The sequence below is a fragment of the Erinaceus europaeus genome, chromosome 4 (genome assembly GCF_950295315.1).
Source record: "Erinaceus europaeus chromosome 4, mEriEur2.1, whole genome shotgun sequence".
Lineage (NCBI taxonomy): Eukaryota > Metazoa > Chordata > Mammalia > Eulipotyphla > Erinaceidae > Erinaceus > Erinaceus europaeus.
In genome coordinates, this window is record NC_080165.1 from 59,209,750 (window position 1) to 59,228,601 (window position 18,852).

General features: G+C 40.3%; 1 protein-coding gene across 4 annotated transcripts in view; it reads right to left on the reverse strand.

Annotated features, from left to right (window-relative positions):
• Positions 1-1,191: 1,191 nt before the first annotated feature.
• SLC26A8 (solute carrier family 26 member 8) overlaps positions 1,192-18,852 on the reverse strand; it is a 102,594-nt gene continuing 84,933 nt past the window's right edge. For all 4 annotated transcript variants that reach the window (XM_060189697.1, XM_060189695.1, XM_060189698.1 and 1 more), the window contains one exon: positions 1,192-1,995. In XM_060189697.1, the coding sequence (XP_060045680.1) occupies positions 1,543-1,995 (453 nt within the window). In that variant the 3' untranslated portion in view covers positions 1,192-1,542. The remainder of the gene's footprint in view (positions 1,996-18,852) is intronic.

The following is an 18,852-nucleotide window of genomic DNA, read 5'->3' on the forward strand; positions in this document are numbered from 1 at the left end:
GACCTCATGCTTGAGAGTCCAATACTTTATCCACTAGGCCACCTCCTGTGTTGTTGTGCACCTCGGAGAAGAGAGAGAGGAGAAGGTCCGGAGCGAAGAGGGAACACAAATCTTTATTTGCGCTGGCACGTCAGAGTTGGGTGCTAGAGAAGCAGGTTGGGCCACGTGGAGGTAGCGAAAATGGCTGCCTCACGCAGTAACCTTTCCTGCGTCTGAACACAGAAGTGGAGCGCTGGCAAGAGAGTGAGGTGCAGAAGAAGGAGGGCTTTTATAGGAGCAGCTTTCTCGAGAATGGGAAGGGGGAGGAGTAACCAAAGCACTTCAACTATGGTGGGGAAATAGACAATGCCCTGAGGGCACAACATGGTGGAACAGGCTCCGAGAATGTCCCAACTCTTGCGGGAACTAGCAATAGCCCAAGGGGACAACATGGCAGATGTGACTGCACAATTTCCCAGCACTCCTGGACTGTGATTTTTCTTAACATGGTTATATATGTCTGACTTTTCCAGCTTCAAATGGGTTTATGTCAGTCATAGATTGTAAATAAGTTCAGTCTACCAAGAATACAGATTTTTAATTATGCATACCTTAAAAACCAGGTTTCAAAGTATTGAGAAATAGTGATGACTAAAAATCTCATGGTCAAGGAGAGATGCTGTCCTTGGAGTGATGGCCAAAGGGCTTTCTGCTTAACAATTCCTCCTAAACCCACACAGGCAAGCCTACTTCTAGCGTTAGCAAGTGAAGGTAGCTTGCATATAAAATACTGGATTGTTGAAAAAGTCATGATGCATTTTTTAATTTTTTAAAATTATCTTTATTTGATAGAGACAGCCAGAAATCAAGGGGGAAGTGGGTGATGGAGAGAGAGGCAGAAAGACATCTGCATCACTGCTTCACCACTTGCAAAACTTTCCCCCTGCAGGTGGGGACCAGGGGCTTGAACACTGTAACGTATGCGCTCAACCAGGTGTGCCACAACCTGACCCCTGATGAATTTTTTTACGTAGAAAAACATAGGAATATATGTCATGACTTTTCCAACAACCAGTATGCATGCTATCCAGTCTTCTTGCTCATCTCTTCCTCACCATGCCCATCTATTTCTGGAGCATCTTCCACCCTACTTGTCCTCAGAAATACAGAATACAGAGAAGGGAAGAGGTACAGGAAGGGTCCACACATAACTAGAGTTAAAGATTTTATTTGTGTCTCATCTCTTTGGAGAAAGGGAACGGAGATGAGAGGATTAAGTTAGAGATTGTCAGGCTGAATCCTGGATGTAGGGTGTACAAAGAACAAAATTCTTCACTAGAATATCTGCTGAACATAAAATGAGATGAGTCCAGATAGGGAATCCAGAAATAATGCTTGGCGTTTTCAGTATTATGATTTAAGAAACTCCAGTGTTGGACAAGGAAGAGAGTCAGCAGGTAAAGGAAGCCCAAACCAAGTACTGCTAGTTTGTAAGTAGTCTCAGTTTCCAGAACAAGTGACCCCCTTTGGGGAGGGAGGATTTGCCAAGGGAATCTAACTCCCTTATTCATAGTTCCGATCCAAGGGATGTTCAATGTAGTTGCCCTTGGGTGCATGTGACTTCACATGTTGACGCCTTTTTTCTTTTGACCATCTCTTACTCACAGGATAATTTGGTGCCTTGGGAGGCATAGACAGATAGTGATACTGACGTTGCTGCCGAGGAAGAGTATAAACCCTTGTTTTGGGATTAGGCTTAGGCTCACGTTCAAAGTTAGATTCAAAGTCAATCTCAAAATCAGGTTCCACCTCGACTTCAGGCTCCTGTTCTGAGTCTGGCTCCATCTGTCCACCCTGCCGTGGTGTAACCTCTTCTGGTGACTCCAGCATGTCCTCCATTTCTGTGTCTAGATCTGATGACTCCTCTGCTATTGCTTCTCCAAAAGTGAAGCCTTGAGTTAAGCCTTTGGAAACTTCTGTAAAACTGTTGCTCTGTTTATATCCTAAGTCATCTATCTGAAATATATAAAATTAAATGGGTTAAAATTTCTAATTAAATATGACTTTTGAGTAGTTAAATAATATCACATATAATAAAAGCAAGATACTTTATGTGTTTCTGGCAAATGTAGAGAAATAATTCTGGGTTTCGGGTAGTGGCACACCTGGTTGAACACGTATGTTACAATGTGCAGGGACCCTGGTTCAAGCCCCCAGTCCCTACCTGAAAGAGGAAAGCTTTGAAAATGGTGAAGCAGTGCTGCACACACCTCTCTGCCTCTTTCCCTCTCTATTTCCCCTATCCTTGTTATTTCTAGCTGTCTCTATACAATAAATAAAGATAACAAAATTTTTGTAAAAAAAATCCTGGCCCAGGTCTTTTCATATTATCTATATACTCTGGTTCCTCAGTTAAACTCACTAAATTTCAGGGTCCATCAATCCATAATGTCCTATTTTTTCTAACTTGGATTTTATGGTCAATGATAGAAATGACAATGATCTTGGCTGCATGTTTGTTTATTTATCAGAGCACTGCTCAGCTCTGGCTTATGGTGGTGTGGGGGACTGAACCTGGGACTTCGGAGCCTCAGGCAAGAGAGTCTCTTTGCATAAGTATTATGCTATCTATCCCAGGCTGCATTTTTGAAACATCTTGTCTTCTTGATTTTTATCTTTCCAGCTTTCAACAGAGTCTTTTCAAGGCACAAAATGCCCTCAGGTGACCTGGCCTCTTGACTTTCTCTTTAGCTTTATCACCAGTTATCACCCCGACCCTCTGGTCTAGCCAACAAATTAACTAAAGATACCTGACTGCTGCATACTTTTGCTCATGCTGTTCCCTGTAGTCCCCTTAACCTTCTCCACTTCACCCACATGTATTTATTCATTGTTCCAGATACAGGTCAATGATGATCAGCCATGATCACGGCTTCCCTTGTGTCTCAACCATACCTCATTCATACCTTTATCATCATACAGGTAATGTATTAACTTATTTAGTTACAAATATATCTCCCCAATAGATTCTTAGCCCCTTGAGATAAGACAGGGTCTAGTTCTTTACTTATGATGGAAGGTGGGGGAAAACCTGAGTATCACTTTGGCAGATGTGATGCTAGGGACTAAACTTGGGATCTCATGTTAACAAGTCCAGTGCTCTAGCCACTGTAAAAATCTCCTGAGTTCTTCTCTCTCTTTCCCTCTCCCTCTCGCCCCCCCCCCTCCAATTTATTTATTTCTTTATGAGAGAAGAAGACAGAGAGAAAGTACTAGGACATCATTCTGGTACATGTGATACTAAACATCAAACTGGGACCTCGTGTTTGAGAGTTCAGTGCTTTATTCACGGTGCTACGTCCCAGCTTGGTTGATGATATTCCCCAAACCAGACACTGAGTCTGTCATATAGCAGATGCCCTGCAGGTTTGGTGAAATAGACTTACAGCAGTATTTTAAAGAATTCCTCTAAATGTTAGCATTTCCTAGAGTTTGGTCCTGGGAACCTTCTTTCCTCTATTTACACACCCCTAATAGGCAATCTTACTTAATTTCATGATCTGCTCCCCATTTTTTTAAAAGATTTTTTTTGTATTTATGACAATTCATTATACAATGACTTGAAATGTAGAAAAAATATTCTAGATTCCTACTTCATACTATATAGAAACAAATTTTTAAAAGTCCTAGTTCTAAGATTTTAGTTAATTACTTTTTAAAAAAATTTTTGGGTTGCTTATGTAGGATGCAAAAAACAATTTAAAAATTTTAAATAATATGTTGCTCTTTATTTCATATATTCTATAGATTTAAACTGTATATCTCTTCTGTATGATGAGTGTAATAGTATTTTAAAATTAAGATTATACATTTGAAAGTAAAGATTTATCTCATGAGGGACAGAACCAAAGAAGCACTCTGGCATATATGGTGCCAAGGATAAAATTCAAGGACCTCAATTCAAGGGAAGGGAGAGACATTACAGCACCAGAGCTTCTTCTTCTTCTTTACATCTTTATTGGACAGAGACAGCCAGAAATCGAGAGGGAAGGGGGTGATAGAGAGGGAGAGAGACAGAGAGACACTTGCAGCCCTGCTTCACCACTCACAAAACTTTCCCCCTGCAGGTGGGGACCAGGGGCTCAAACCCAGGTCCTTGTGCACTGTAATGTGTGTTCTCAACCAGGTATGCTACCACCTGGCCCCCAGCACCAGCGCTTCCTTCAGGGCTATAGCACCTCCCCTGTGGACCTAGTGCTCTGACCTGGGCTATGCACAAGGCAAGGCAGAAGCCCTACACAGTGAGCTATCTTCTTAAGACACAGGACTTCTCAATCAAATATTAAGTGTATTGCAAAGCAGTAGTGATTTAAAAAGTATGATGTGAGGAGCTGGGTTGAGTCCACACATTACCATGCAGAATAACCCAAGTTCAAGCTCCCAGTCCCCACCTGCAGGGATGGAAGTTTTATTAGTGGTGAAACAGGGCTGCAGATGTCTTTCTTTCTCTCTTCCTCTCTATTGTACCCTCCCCTCTCAACTTTGCTCAGTCTGTATCCTAAATAAATAAATATTTTTAAGTGTGATGCAGCAGATACACAGAATAATGAAACCATAAACTAAGCTAGACATAGAATCTGTAAATCATAAGAATATAATACTTACAGAAAATTCCATCTCAGATAAGTGGAGGAAAGGCTTATTTAATAGATGGCATAGCTCAGAATGACTTGCTATATTGGTCTAAAGAAGTAAAGCTTACTCCTTCAATGCCATACACTGAATAGCATTCTAGCTAGATTAGAGAGCGTAATATAAGTACCAGTAAGCTGGTGCATGAGTGAGGGCTCAAGTCTCACCTTTTGCAAAGACTTCCTTCTGGGACACATAGGGACATAGGGAGCAGATAGACACTGGCAGCAGTGGATGCCAACCAGCCAGTTAGGAGACAGGTGAGGAGCCAGGGCTGTAGGGGAATATATCCTGCACCCCTGCTGTTTGGGATGCCTGATGTTACTGGATGGTTTTTCTGGCCTCTGGCCTGGTGCTTGTCCAGAGTGGTGACTATAATACAGGCAGCTGGAGTCCAAGTCTTGGTGTTTGTTAGGACAGAGTCTTTCTACTAGAGGTTTTTCTAGCTACATCTGGGGCCATCACTGCTATTGTTTTCACTTATGGTGCTTGTCAATGTCTCTAGTCAGTGCTAAGTGCACCCTAATTGAAAGTGGTTTGGCAACCAGTAGGTGGTATAATGTGACCCAGGAAGTGGTATAACATGACCCAGGAGGTGGTGCAATGAATAAATCATTGGCCTCTCAAACTTGAGGTTCTGAGTTTGATTCCCAGCATCACATGCACCAGACTGATGCTCTGGTTCTTTCTCTCATTAATAAATAAAGCTTTAAAAAAAATTTTTTTTTTAAAAGGTGATCTGTATGAAAGGGGGGGCATGGGATATGGAGATCTGGTAGTGGGAATTGTGCAAAGTTATACCCCTCTTATCCTATGGTTTTGTCAGTGTTTCCTTTTTATAAATAAAAAATAAAAAGAAATTGGACTCTCAAAAAAAAAAAAAAGGGCAATCTTGTACACAGGCACCTGTAACTCTTAGAAAACCCTGAGGCTGCTTGGTGGCATACCTGCTTGAATGCACATGTGACAGTTCACAAGGACCTAGGTTCAAGCCCTCAGTCCCCATCTGCAGAGGGCAAAGCCTTGTGAGTGGTGAAGCAGTACTGCAGGTAGCTCTCTGTCATTCTCCCTCTCAACCCCACCCCTTCCCTCTTGATTTATGGCTGTCTCTATCAAATAAATAAACATAATTAAAAATACTAAAAAAGAAGGCCCTCTTGTTAGAGGAGATAATGTAATGTTATGCAAACAGACTCTCATGTCCAGCTCTGAGGTCCCAAGTTCAATTGCTCTACTAGAAATCAGAGCTAAAAAATGCTCTGGTAAAATAAAACAAACATGACATCATCTCCCCAGACAATAGTTTGGATCCACCTGCATGTCAGATGTCAGACTCAGGAAAAAAAGAAAAAAAAAAACTAGTATAGTCATGGGCTCTTTGTAATATAACTAAAATAGGACTACTAACTATCTACAAAATGGAGGACCCCCCCCCCCCCAACTCTTCATCTGAACTACTCCAGCCTTAGGTTCATGATTAGTCAACAATTTTTTTTGGCTCTATATGTTAAGTCTTTTTTTAGCCACCAGGTTCCAGATGCTAACATGGTGCTAACTGGACTTCCTGGACAGACAGCCCCAACAATGTGTCCTGGAGCCCTGCTTCCCTAGAGCCCTTCCCCACTAGGGAAAGAGAGAGACAGGCTGGGAGTATGGATCGACCTGTCAACGCCCATGTTCAGCGGGGAAGCAATTACAGAAGCCAGACCTTCCACCTTCTGCAACCCACAATGACCTTGGGTCCATACTCCCAGAGGGATAAAGAATAGGAAGCTATCAGGGGAGGGGAGGGGATACGAAGTTCTGGTAGTGAGAACTGTGTGGAATTATACCCCTCTTATCCTATGGTTTTTGTCAGTGTTTCCTTTTTATAAATAAAAGTTAAAAAAAACATTATGCTTATTAAATAATGACTAGGCTTAGGTAAATAAGAGATGAAAGATATCTACCTAATAGTTTCACTCATATTAGTGGAATCTAGAGAACTGAAACACAAAATCTTGAAAAACAAGAATGAAAAAAAACCAACAAAAACAGAAACAAATAGTGTTTAAGACTGTGAAATCTATGGTGGTTACCATTAGGAGGGTTGGGGCATAAAAATTAGGTAGTAGATGTGGTGTGGAACTACCCTTGTAATTGAGCAATTTTTAGCCTACTATGAATCATAAATACATAAATAAAATTTAAAAAACTTTTGGACAGTAATGCCAGCCAGTGAAGCCCCATTGGGGGTGGGGGTGGGGAGGCAGAATAGATAAAAAAAAGTCAGAAGTGTTAAAATATTTTGCCACAGCTTTCTGAAGTCTGACTGGGTATAGATAATTTATTGTTGAAGCAGGAAATATGAATTATTCAGTCTCAATCATAAGACCTATTAGATCTTTTGAACTTTTTAGATTATGACCTATATAAGAAATATGTTTTATGGGGTTCGGGCGGTAGTGCAGTGGGTTAAGTGCACATGGTGCAAAGCACAAGGACCGGTTCAGGAATCCCAGTTCCAACCCCTGGCTCCCCACCTGCAGGAGGGTTGCTACACGAGTGGTGAAGCAGATCTGCAGGTGGCTGTCTTTCTCTCCCCTTATCTGTCTTCCCTTCCTCTCTGTCCTATTCAGGAACAATGACAGCAATAACAACAATGATAAACAACGAGGGCAACAAAAAGGGAAAGATAGTCTCCATAAGCAGTGGATTTGAATGCAGGCACAGAGTCCAAACAATAACCTGGAGGCAAGAAAAAAAAGAAAAGAAAATATGTTCTACAATGGAATCCATACTCCACATAGACATTTCATATACATATGGCTTAAAAAAATCGAAGTGTGCAAGATTTCTTCTCTAGCTCATTCTCATATCTTGTTAATCCAAACTTCCAAGAGGAAACTTGCATGAATCAGGAGCCTGTGTGGGAGATTGAATACCAAAAGAGACCACCCAGGACTAGAATGACCACAGGAACCCAGTAAATCACCGAATCTGGAGCAGCGACAGGAAGGGACACCAGGGGACAGAGATCTAACCAGGAAACTCAGAAGAGCTATACATCGGTGGCATAGCTGAGGGGCTGTGAAAGTCTCTTTGCATAACCACTGGATTATCTCTGCCACACCCTGCTTTATCTCTTGGTCAGGAGTCAGTGATTAAGCTAAGAAGCCTATTGATAGTTTAAAAGCCCTCAGGCTCCCATAGCCTACAGGGAAGGAGAAAAAAAAGAAAGAGGCTTTTAAATAACTGAGCTCAAACTCAGGGATTGAAATAACTGTTAACTTCCACCACAGAAAACCCTTTAATTAAATTACTTAGACACAAGTCAATCCAGGCAATAGTAATCAATCATTAGAAAAGTACTGATAAAGGGAACTCATAACATAATATATAAAATGGTTAAAACAACAAGAAAAAATATTGGAGACTCAAACCAGGACAAGAGTCCACCTAAAAGTACTTCAGAGGGTGAAGCACAAAACAGTGAGTTCAACATCCAAACATTAGCTAAGGAAATAATAACAGGAGTGAGTAAAGAATTTGAAAAAATTGTAATCAGAAATGCAGGAACAACAAATGACAATATGGAAGAAAATTCTAATTATCTCATGGTTATTAGAGAGCTGAAAGCTGAAATCCCTGAGCTAAGAAGGCAACTAGCTGAACAAGCTAAAACAGTATTAGAGCAGGGCAACAAAATAGATGAACTCCAGAAAACAGTAGAGGGCAGAGAGAATAGAATCTATAAGGCTGAAGACAGAATTAGCAAGATTGAGGATGAATTAGAGACAACTAAAAAGGAAGTAAGAGATCTCAAAAAGAGATTAAGAGATGCTTAAAACAACAACAGAGTCCTATGGGATGACTTCAAAAGAAACAATATATGCATTATTGGCTTACCAGAGGAAGAAAGAGAAGGAGAGGAAGAAAGCATTCTCCAGGTCATAACAGCTGAAAACTTCTCTACTCTAGACAACATCAAAGACATAAAGATTCAAGAAGCCCAGAGGGTCCCAAACAGAATTAACCCAGACCTAAAGACACCAAGACATGCCATACTTAGAATGGAAAGGAATAAGGATAAAGAAAGGATCCTCAAGGCTGCAAGAGAAAAACCAAGAGTCACCTACAAAGGAAAACTCATAAGATTAGCAGCAGACTTCTCCATACAAACACTACAGGCCAGAAGAGAATGGCAAGATATCTATCGAGTGCTCAATGAGAAAGGCTTTCAGCCAAGAATACTATATCCTGCTAGACTGTCATTCAGACTAGATGAAGGCATAAAAACCTTCTCAGACAAGCAACAGTTGAAGGAATCAACCATGACCAAGCCTGCCCTGAAAGAAGTTCTGAAAGGTTTCCTATAAACAATCAGACCATCACAAATAGGACATATATCAAAACACTCTAAAACTCTACAAGAATGGCGTTAAAATATCATCAATCCTTGATATCAATAAATGTCAATGGCCTGAATTCACCTATTAAAAGACACAGAGTAGGAAGATGGATCAGAAAACACAACCCAACAATATGCTGTCTACAGGAAACTCACCTAACTCAACAAGACAAACACAGACTTAAAGTGAAAGGATGGAAAACTATCATACAAGCCAATGGCCCACAAAAAAGGGCAGGAACAGCTATTCTCATATCTGACATGATAGACTTGAAAATAGATAAGATTAAAAAAGATAGGAATGGACACTACTTAATGTTCAGAGGATCAGTCAATCAAGAGGACTTAACAATTACTAATATCTATGCACCCAATGAGAAGCCATCTAAATACATCAAACTTCTACTGAAAGAGCTACAGCAATATAGTAACAGTAACACAATCATAGTAGGGGACTTCAACACCCCACTCTCTCAACTTGACAGATCATCCAGGCAGAACATCAATAAAGACATAAGGGAGCTAAATGAAGAGATAGATAGACTAGAACTATTGGACGTTTTCAGAGTCATTCATCCCAAGAAACTGGAATACACATTTTACTCAAATCCACATGGGTCATTCTCAAGGATAGACCATATGTTAGGCCCCAAAGACAGCATCAGCCAATTCAAGAGCATTGAAATCATCCCAAGCAACTTCTCAGACCACAGTGGAATTAAACTAACACTTAACAATCAACAAAAGATTAGTAACAGTCCCAAAATGTGGAAGCTCAACAGTACACTTCTTAACAACTTCTGGGTCAAAGAGGAAATCAAGGAAGAAATCAAAATGTTTAGAGACTTCAATGAAAATGAAGACACAAGCTATCAAAATATTTGGGACACAGCTAAAGCAGTCCTAAGAGGGAAGTTCTTACCTATAGAAGCAAACATTAGGAAACAAGAAAAGGCACAAATAAACAGCCTGACTGCACATCTTAAAGACCTAGATGAAGAACAACAAAGGAATCCTAAAGCAACCAGAAGGACAGAAATCACTAAAGTTAGGGCAGAAATAAATAACATTGAGAATAGGAAAACCATACAAAAGATAAACGAACGTAAATGTTGGTTCTTCGAAAGAGTAAACAAAATCGACAAACCTTTAGCCAGACTCACAAAACAAAAAAGGGAGAAGACCCAAATAAATAGGATAGTAAATGAAAGAGGAAGATATCACAATAGACACTGCAGAAATTTAACATATCATGCGAGGCTTCTATGAACAACTATATGCCACCAAGCTAGAGAACCTGGAAGAAATGGACGATTTCCTAGATACCTACCAACTTCCAAAACTAAGTAAAGAGGAACTACATAACATGAACAGGCCCATCACAGCTAATGAAATTGAAACAGTTATCAAAAATCTTCCCAAAAATAAAAGTCCTGGACCAGGTGGTTTTACAAATGAATTCTACAAAACTTTCAAAGAAGAACTGATATCTCTACTTTTAAAAGTCTTCCAGAAGATTGAAGACACTGGAATACTCCCTGCCAGCTTCTATGAAGCCAACATCACCCTGATACCAAAAGCAGACAGGGACACAACCAAAAAATAAAACTACAGACCAATATCTCTGATGAACATAGATGCTAAAATACTAAACAAAATTCTAGCCAACTGGATACAGCAGTATATTAAAAAGATTGTTCATCATGACCAAATGGGGTTTATCTCAGGCATGCGAGGTTAGTTTAATTTACGTAAATCAATCAATGTGATCCACCACATCAACAAAAGCAAGACCAAAAACCACATGGTCATATCAATAGATGCAGAGAAAGCCTTTGACAAAATACAACATCCCTTTATGATCAAAACACTACAAACAATGGGAATAAATGGAAAATTCCTGAAGATAGTGGAGTCTATATATAGCAAACCTACAGCCAACATCATACTCAATGGTGAAAAACTGGAAGCATTTCCACTCAGATCAGGTACTAGACAGGGCTGCCCACTGTCACCATTACTATTCAACATAGTGTTGGAAGTTCTTGCCATAGCAATCAGGCAGGAGCAAGGAATTAAAGGCATACAGATTGGAAGAGAAGAAGTCAAACTCTCCTTATTTGCAGATGACATGATAGTATACATGGAAAAACCTAAGGAATCCAGCAAGACGCTTTTGGTAATTATCAGGCAATACAGTAACGTGTCAGGCTACATAATTAGCATTCAAAAGTCAGTGGCATTTCTCTATGCAAACACTAAGTTAGAAGAAATTGAAATTCAGAAATCAATTCCTTTTCCTATAGCAACAAAACCAATAAAATATCTAGAAGTAAATCTAACCAAAGAAGTGAAAGACTTGTATACTGAAAATTATGAGTCACTACTCAAAGAAATTGAAAAAGACACAAAGAAGTGGAAAGATATCCCATGTTCATGGGTTGGAAGAATTAACATCATCAAAATGAATATATTATCCAGAGCCATCTACAAATTTAATGCTGTCCCCATCAAGATCCCAAGCATATTTTTTAGGAGAATAGAACAAATGCTACAAATGTTTATCTGGAGCCAGAAAAGACCTAGAATTGCCAAAACAATCTTGAGAAAAAAGAACAGAACCGGAGGCATCACACTCCCAGATCTCAAACTGTATTATAGGGCCATTGTCATCAAAACTGCTTGGTACTGGAACATGAACAGACACACTGACCAGTGGAATAGAATTGAGAGCCCAGAAATGAGGCCCCACACATATGGACATCTAATCTTTGACAAAGGGGCCCAGACTATTCAATGGGGGAAAACAGAGTCTTTTCAACAAATGATGTTGTTAAAAATGGGTTGAAACATGCAGAAGAATGAAACTGAATCACTGTATTTCACCAAATACAAAAGTAAATTCCAAGTGGATCAAGGACTTGGATGTTAGACCACAAACTATTAAATACTTAGAGGAAAATATTGGCAGAACTCTTTTCTGCATAAATTTTAAAGACATTTTCAATGAAACGAATCCAATTACAAAGAAAATCCAGTAAGATATAAAGCACAGGTGAGAGTAGATAGCATAATGGTTATGCAAAAAAAAAAATCAATGAAAAAAAATCATCTAGTTATTTGTTAGATTCAAAGACTCATTTCAGATCCAGTAAATCAGGGTTTTCTCCTATTAACAAACTTTCTGGAGTGATTATTAGATTGTCAGCCAACAGTGCATGCTTTTAGATTCCACAATAAGTGATGAGGGCATTCCCTCATTACTTATTAAAGGTGGAGGAGGGTGCAGAGAAAGAGGAGGAGGAGGGAGAGCAGAAGGAGGAGGAAGAAGAGGAGGTGGAGGAAGAAGAATAAAACCCTAAGGTTACCTGTCTGTGACTGCTACTGGGAATGTGGCCTGACTGTAGCAAAGCCCATAGCTCTCCTCCTTCTGTTTCACTGCTATGAAAGATTTGGGCTCAGAACTTACAGATGGGAACTTGACCATAAACACAGTCTTCACCAAAAAAGATATTCAGATGGCCAACAGGCATATGAAAAAAATGTCTAATGTCACTGATTATCAGGAAAAAGCAAGTGAAGACAGCAATGAGATGTAATCTCTCACTTGTGAGCATGTTATACCTCAAAAACAAAAGAAACAAGTGCTCATGAGAGTGGGTTGAAAAAAGGACACTTTTAAAATTTTGGTTTTTGGGACTGGGTGTTGGAGTACCTGGTTGAGTACACATGTTACAATGTGTAAGGGTCCAGATTCAAGCTCCTGGTCCCTACCTGTAGGGAGAAAAACTTCACAAGTGGGCATCTGGAGGCAGGTCTATGGAGTAGCAGCAGCTGTGTACCTCTCCTCTCCTCTTGGGTCAAATAGGAATACCAAAGGAGAACACCTGGGACCGCAACAAGACAGGACTAGAACAACTTTAGGAACCTACCAAACCACTGGTGAGTACAAACATGTTTGGCTCATGGACAGAGAGGAGCGTAGGGAGAGATTAAGTGGCTGGTAACAGTCCTGCAGTTTACTAGTTAAGACACCACCTCCAGTCTTTTTCATCAACAAAAAAACAGCTGAAGAGTGGAGAGGACTCCCCTAAGACTCACAAAATGCAACTGTGAGTCTCCATTGCTATTGCCCTCAGAATCTGGAGTAGTGGGGGCGGGGGACGGCCCTGTGCTGACACCAGGGGACAGAGAACTAACCATGAAACTCAGGAAAAGGTCTATAGCTCGGTGACCTAGCGGTGGGGCTGTGAAAATCTCTTTGCATAACCACTGGATTATCTCTGCCACACCCTGCTTTATCTCTTAGTCAGGAGCCAGTGATTAAGCTAAAAAGCCATATTATAGTTTAAAAGCCCTCAGGCTCCCACAATCTACAGGGAATGAAAAGAACAAAAGAGTCTTTCAAGCCATTGTGCTCCAAGTCAGGGATTAAAATACTATTGAGACAACTATGAATTTCCATAAATATGAACTTTTTACTTTACTTAGATACAATTCAATCCAGGCAAGAGTGATCAGTAATTTGAAAAGTACTGAGAGAGGGAACTCATAACATACTATATAGAATGGTTAAATCAACAAGAAGAAATATTGGACAAATTAACAAGGACAAGAGTCCAGCTAAAAGCCCCACAAAGGGTGAAATACAAAATAATGAGGTCAGCATCCAAATACTAGTTAAGGAAATAATCACAGGAGTGAGTAAAGAGTTTGAAAGAATTGTAATCAGAAATACAGGAACAACAAATGAGATTCTGGAAGAAACACTAATTACCTCAAGGTTATTAGAGAGCTGAAAGCTAAAATAGCTAAGCTAAGAACACAACTAGATGAACAAGCTAAAACAGTGTCAGAACAGGGAAACAAAATAGATGAACTCCAGAAAACAGTAGAGGGCAGACAGAATAGAATCAATGAGGCTAAAGACAGAATTAGCAAGATCGAGGATGAATTAGAGACAACTAAAAATGAAGTAAGAGATCCCCAAAAGAGATTAAGAGATACTGAAAACAACCACAGAAACCTATGGGATGACTTCAAAAGAAACAATATATGCATTATTGGCTTACCAGAGGAAGAAAGAGACAGAGAGAAAGAAAAGATTCTTCAGATCATAATAGCTGAGAACTTCTCTAGTCTAGACAACATAAAAGACAAAAAGGTTCAAGAAGCCCAGAGGGTCCCAAACAGAATTAACCCAGACTTAAAGACACCAAGACATGTCATACTTAGAATGGAAAGGAATAAGGATAAAGAAAAGATCCTGAAGGGTGAAAGAGAAAAACAATGATTCACCTACAGAGGAAAACCCATAAGATTAGCAGCAGACTTCTCAACACAAACACTACAGGCCAGAAGAGAATGGCAAGATATCTATCGAGTATTCAATGAGAAAGGCTTTCAACCAAGAATACTGTATCCTGCTAGACTGTCATTCAGACTAGATGGAGGCACAAAACCTTCTCAGATAAGCAATAGTTGAAGGAATCAACTATCACCAAGCCTGCCCTGAAAGAAGTTCTGAAAGGTCTTCTATAAACAGTCAGACCACGATAAATAGGCCATATATCAGAACATTGTAAACACTTACAAGAATGGCATTAAAATATCTTCAATCTTTGATATCAATAAATGTCAATGGCCTGAATTCACCTATTAAAAGACACAGAGTAGGAAGATGGATCAGAAAACACAACCCAACAATATGCTGTCTACAGGAAACTCACCTAACTCAACAAGACAAACACAGACTTAAAGTGAAAGGATGGAAAACTATCATACAAGCCAATGGCCCACAAAAAAGGGCAGGAACAGCTATTCTCATATCTGACATGATAGACTTGAAAATAGATAAGATTAAAAAAGATAGGAATGGACACTACTTAATGCTCAGAGGATCAGTCAATCAAGAGGGCTGCCCACTATCATCATTACTATTCAACATAGTGTTGGAAGTTCTTGCCATAGCAATCAGGCAGGAGCAAGGAATTAAAGGCATACAGATTGGAAGAGAAAAAGTCAAACTCTCCTTATTTGCAGATGATATGATAGTATACATGGAAAAACCTAAGGAATCCAGCAAGAAGCTTTTGGAAATCATCAGCCAATACAGTAAGGTGTCAGGCTACAAAATTAGCATTCAAAAGTCAATGGCATTCCTCTATGCAAGCAGTAAGGTAGAAGAAGTTGAAATTCAGAAATCAATTCCTTTTCCTATAGCAACAAAACCAATAAAATATCTAGAAGTAAACCTAACCAAAGAAGTGAAAGACTTGTATACTGAAAATTATGACATGGACATTGGAAAAGACACAAAGTGGGTGGCGATGGGTAGGTGGGATGGGACACAGTCTTTTCGTGTGGGAATGGTGTCAATGTACACTCCTATTAAATTTTAGTCATATAAATCACTACTTGATTAATATGAGAGGGAAAAAATTGATTGTATGTCTCGAACTTTTTAAAGCACAGACTGAGTCATCTTAATACACAGGCTGAGTTTTGATATGTTGACTCTCTCAAAAGCCTAGGTCAGGGAGAACAGAAGCAACCAGTATATAAGCTATATATAAGATGTTGGGTATTATACAGCAAATCCTAACAAAGGGACTTTTCAAAGTTAACCCAATTACCAAATAATGTGATGATAACAATAACTATCCATTGTCTTTTTGAACCCTAAGACAGCAGGAACCTCTCATTTCCACTATAGAGCCTATATTTTCCCTAGTCCTGGAACCTTATGGTGGGGTGCACTTACCTGCATGCTTCTCTCAATTCATATCAAATAATATTGCATCCTCTGATCACAACCTAATCAATGCAACAAGTGCCACCTCAGCATGCTTCACTTCAGACTGTGTCCAGAGACTTCAGGTGTGGAATGACAACCCTTCAGCTTCATTACTTGGGTGAGACCTTTCCTTTCATAGTATTCTCTAATTCCATTCCAGGTGGTTCACTTCCTAACAAAGTCCCAAAACCTAGATATAGACCAGGTCCCCTGAAATAGAACATATGCTCACACATATCCGTAAACTATGGAAAAATATATACCTGAAAGCAAAAGTACACAATAATCTGTGGTTAGTACCCTTCAACACTTCATCTGCACTATTCTAGCCTTTAGGTCCATAATTGTTCAACAATTTGTTTGGCTTTGTATGTTAACTCTCTTTTCAGCCATCAGGTTCCAGATGCCAGCATGATGCTGACCAGACTTCCTTGGACAGAGGACCCCACCAATGTGTCTTGGAGCTCTGCTTCCCCAGAGCCCCACCCTACTAGGGAAATAAAGAGGCAGGTTGGGAGTATGGATGGACCTGTCAACGCTCATGTTCAGCGGGGAAGCAATTACAGAAACCAGACCTTCCACCTTCTGCAACCCACAATGACCTGGGATCCGTACTCCTGGAGGGATAGAGAATGGGAAAGCTATCAGGGGAGGGGATGGGATACGGAGATCTGGTGGTGGGAATTGTGTGAAGTTGTACTGCTCCTATCCTACGGTTTTGTTAATATCTCCTTTTTAAATAAATAAATAGATTAACAAACACAAAGAAATGGAAAGATATTCCATGTTCATGGGCTGGAAGAATTAACATCATCAAAATGAATAAACTACCCAGAGCCATCAACAAATTTAATGCTATCCCCATCAAGATCCCAACCACTTTTTTAAGAGAATAGAACACATGCTACAGATATTTATCTGGAGCCAGAAAAGACCTAGAATTGCCAAAAAAATCTTGAGAAAAAAGAACAGAACCGGAGGCATCACACTCCCAGATCTCAAATTGTATTATAGAGCCATTGTCATCAAAACTGCTTGGTAATGGAATATGAATAGACATACTGACCAGTGGAATAGAATTGAGAGCCCGAAGTAAGCCCCCCACACCTGTGGACATCCAATCTTTGACAAAGGTGCCCAGACTATTAAATGGGGAAAGCAGAGTCTCTTCAACAAATGGCGTTGTAAAAAATGGGTTGAAACATGCAGAAGAATGAAACTGAACCACTCCATTTCACCAAATACAAAAGAAAATTCCAAGTGGATCAAGGACTTGGATGTTAGACCACAAACTATCAAAACTTAGAGGAAAATATTGGCAGAACTCTTTTCTACATAAGTTTTAAAGACATCTTCAATGAAACAAATCCAGTTACAAAGAAGACTAAGGCAAGCATAAAGCTATGGGACTACATCAAATTAAAAAGCTTCTGCAGAGCAAAAAAAACTTCTACCCAAACCAAGAGACCCCTAAAAGAATGGGAGAAGATCTTTACATGCCATACATGGCTAATAACTGGAATATATAAAGAGCTTGCCAAAGTCAACAGCAAGAAAATAACCCCATCCAAAAATGGGGAGAGGACATGGACAGAATATTCACCACAGAAGAGATCCAAGAGGCCAAGAAATGGGTGCCAGGTGGTAGCTCAATGGGTTAAGTGCACCTGACACGAAGTTCAAGGACCAGCATAAGGATCCTGTTTTGAGCCCTTGGCTCCCTACCTACAAGGGAGTCGTCTCACAAGTGGTGAAGCAGGTCAGCAGGTGTCTATCTATCTCTCTCCCCCTCTTTGTCTTCTCTCCTCTCTCCATTTATCTCTGTTCTATCCAACAAGAATAATACTAACAACAATAAACAAGGGGAAAATATTTAAAAATTTAAAAAAATCAATAGGCCAAGAAATGTCAGGCTAGCCTGGGGGGTGCCTCTTCACTGGGTGCATGCTCTCTGGGTTGGAGAGAACTTGACCAGGTCAGCCTGGGCTGTTCCTCACTCAGCGACATGGCAGATAGATGACTCAGGAACTTGTGGCAGTGTGGTAATGCAAAAAAAGATCTATTGATCAGAGAGCCAATGCTTTTATAGGATAAAACCGGAAGTGGCAAGCCATAAACGGAAATGGCTAGGAAAGGGGGTGGAGAAAGGGAAAAGCATGCTGGGATGGTAGAAGCTTACTTAGCGACTGTCGTGAGGGTTTTAACCGGTGGGATTAATGTTACCTGCAGGCAGGGTGGATCTCGAGGTTGAAAGAAGATAGATCAATGGGATGGGTGGGGATCTTTCAGGCAAAACAATAATTATGTAAATAGGCCATAATATCAGCAATGCAGAATGGAGCAGGTGGAGGCTGGCTTAATACCCGACATCTCCCCCTTTTTATCTAATGGGCCATAGTATCAGAAAGCGGGGTGCTTTGTGAGGCAGGGTGTCTGATAGGATGAGGCACAACTTTGGGGTTACTACCGTCCCTCCTTGCTCAAACTCTCAGTAGAGAGAGAGACTAATAGGATAGAAGCACCCCTCAGGTTCAAGCCCTGCCAAGCTCAACCACATCCTCACAATTTCCTGACATCTCTTCTCCCTCTTTCTATTATATAATGGCCATAGATAATATCTAATGGGTCAATGTCTGTAAAAGAATCGATTTCTGTCAGGGGAATAGCAGTGTAGGGGTGAACAGAAACCTTTTGGGCAGAAAACTGAATGATATCGTGCAGGCGTTTTTAAAGGAACTGAAATAAGACAGGGAGTGATAAGTAAGAGTAGCAAGGGACAGTGTGAGACTGAAGAGAGGCCTGGTAGGTGGAGAGGGGCTGCCTGATGGGTGGAAGGGGGCGCTGCCTGATAGGCGGAGGAGTGGGGGCCTGATAGGCCGAGGGGCGAGAGGGGTGATCTGGCATTGCAGAGTCCTGAGACAACTGGCTGCAAAGTCTATGGACTGCTACAGTCAGTCCTCGAGAAGTCCAGCAGTGTAAAGGGAGTGTTCAAGAG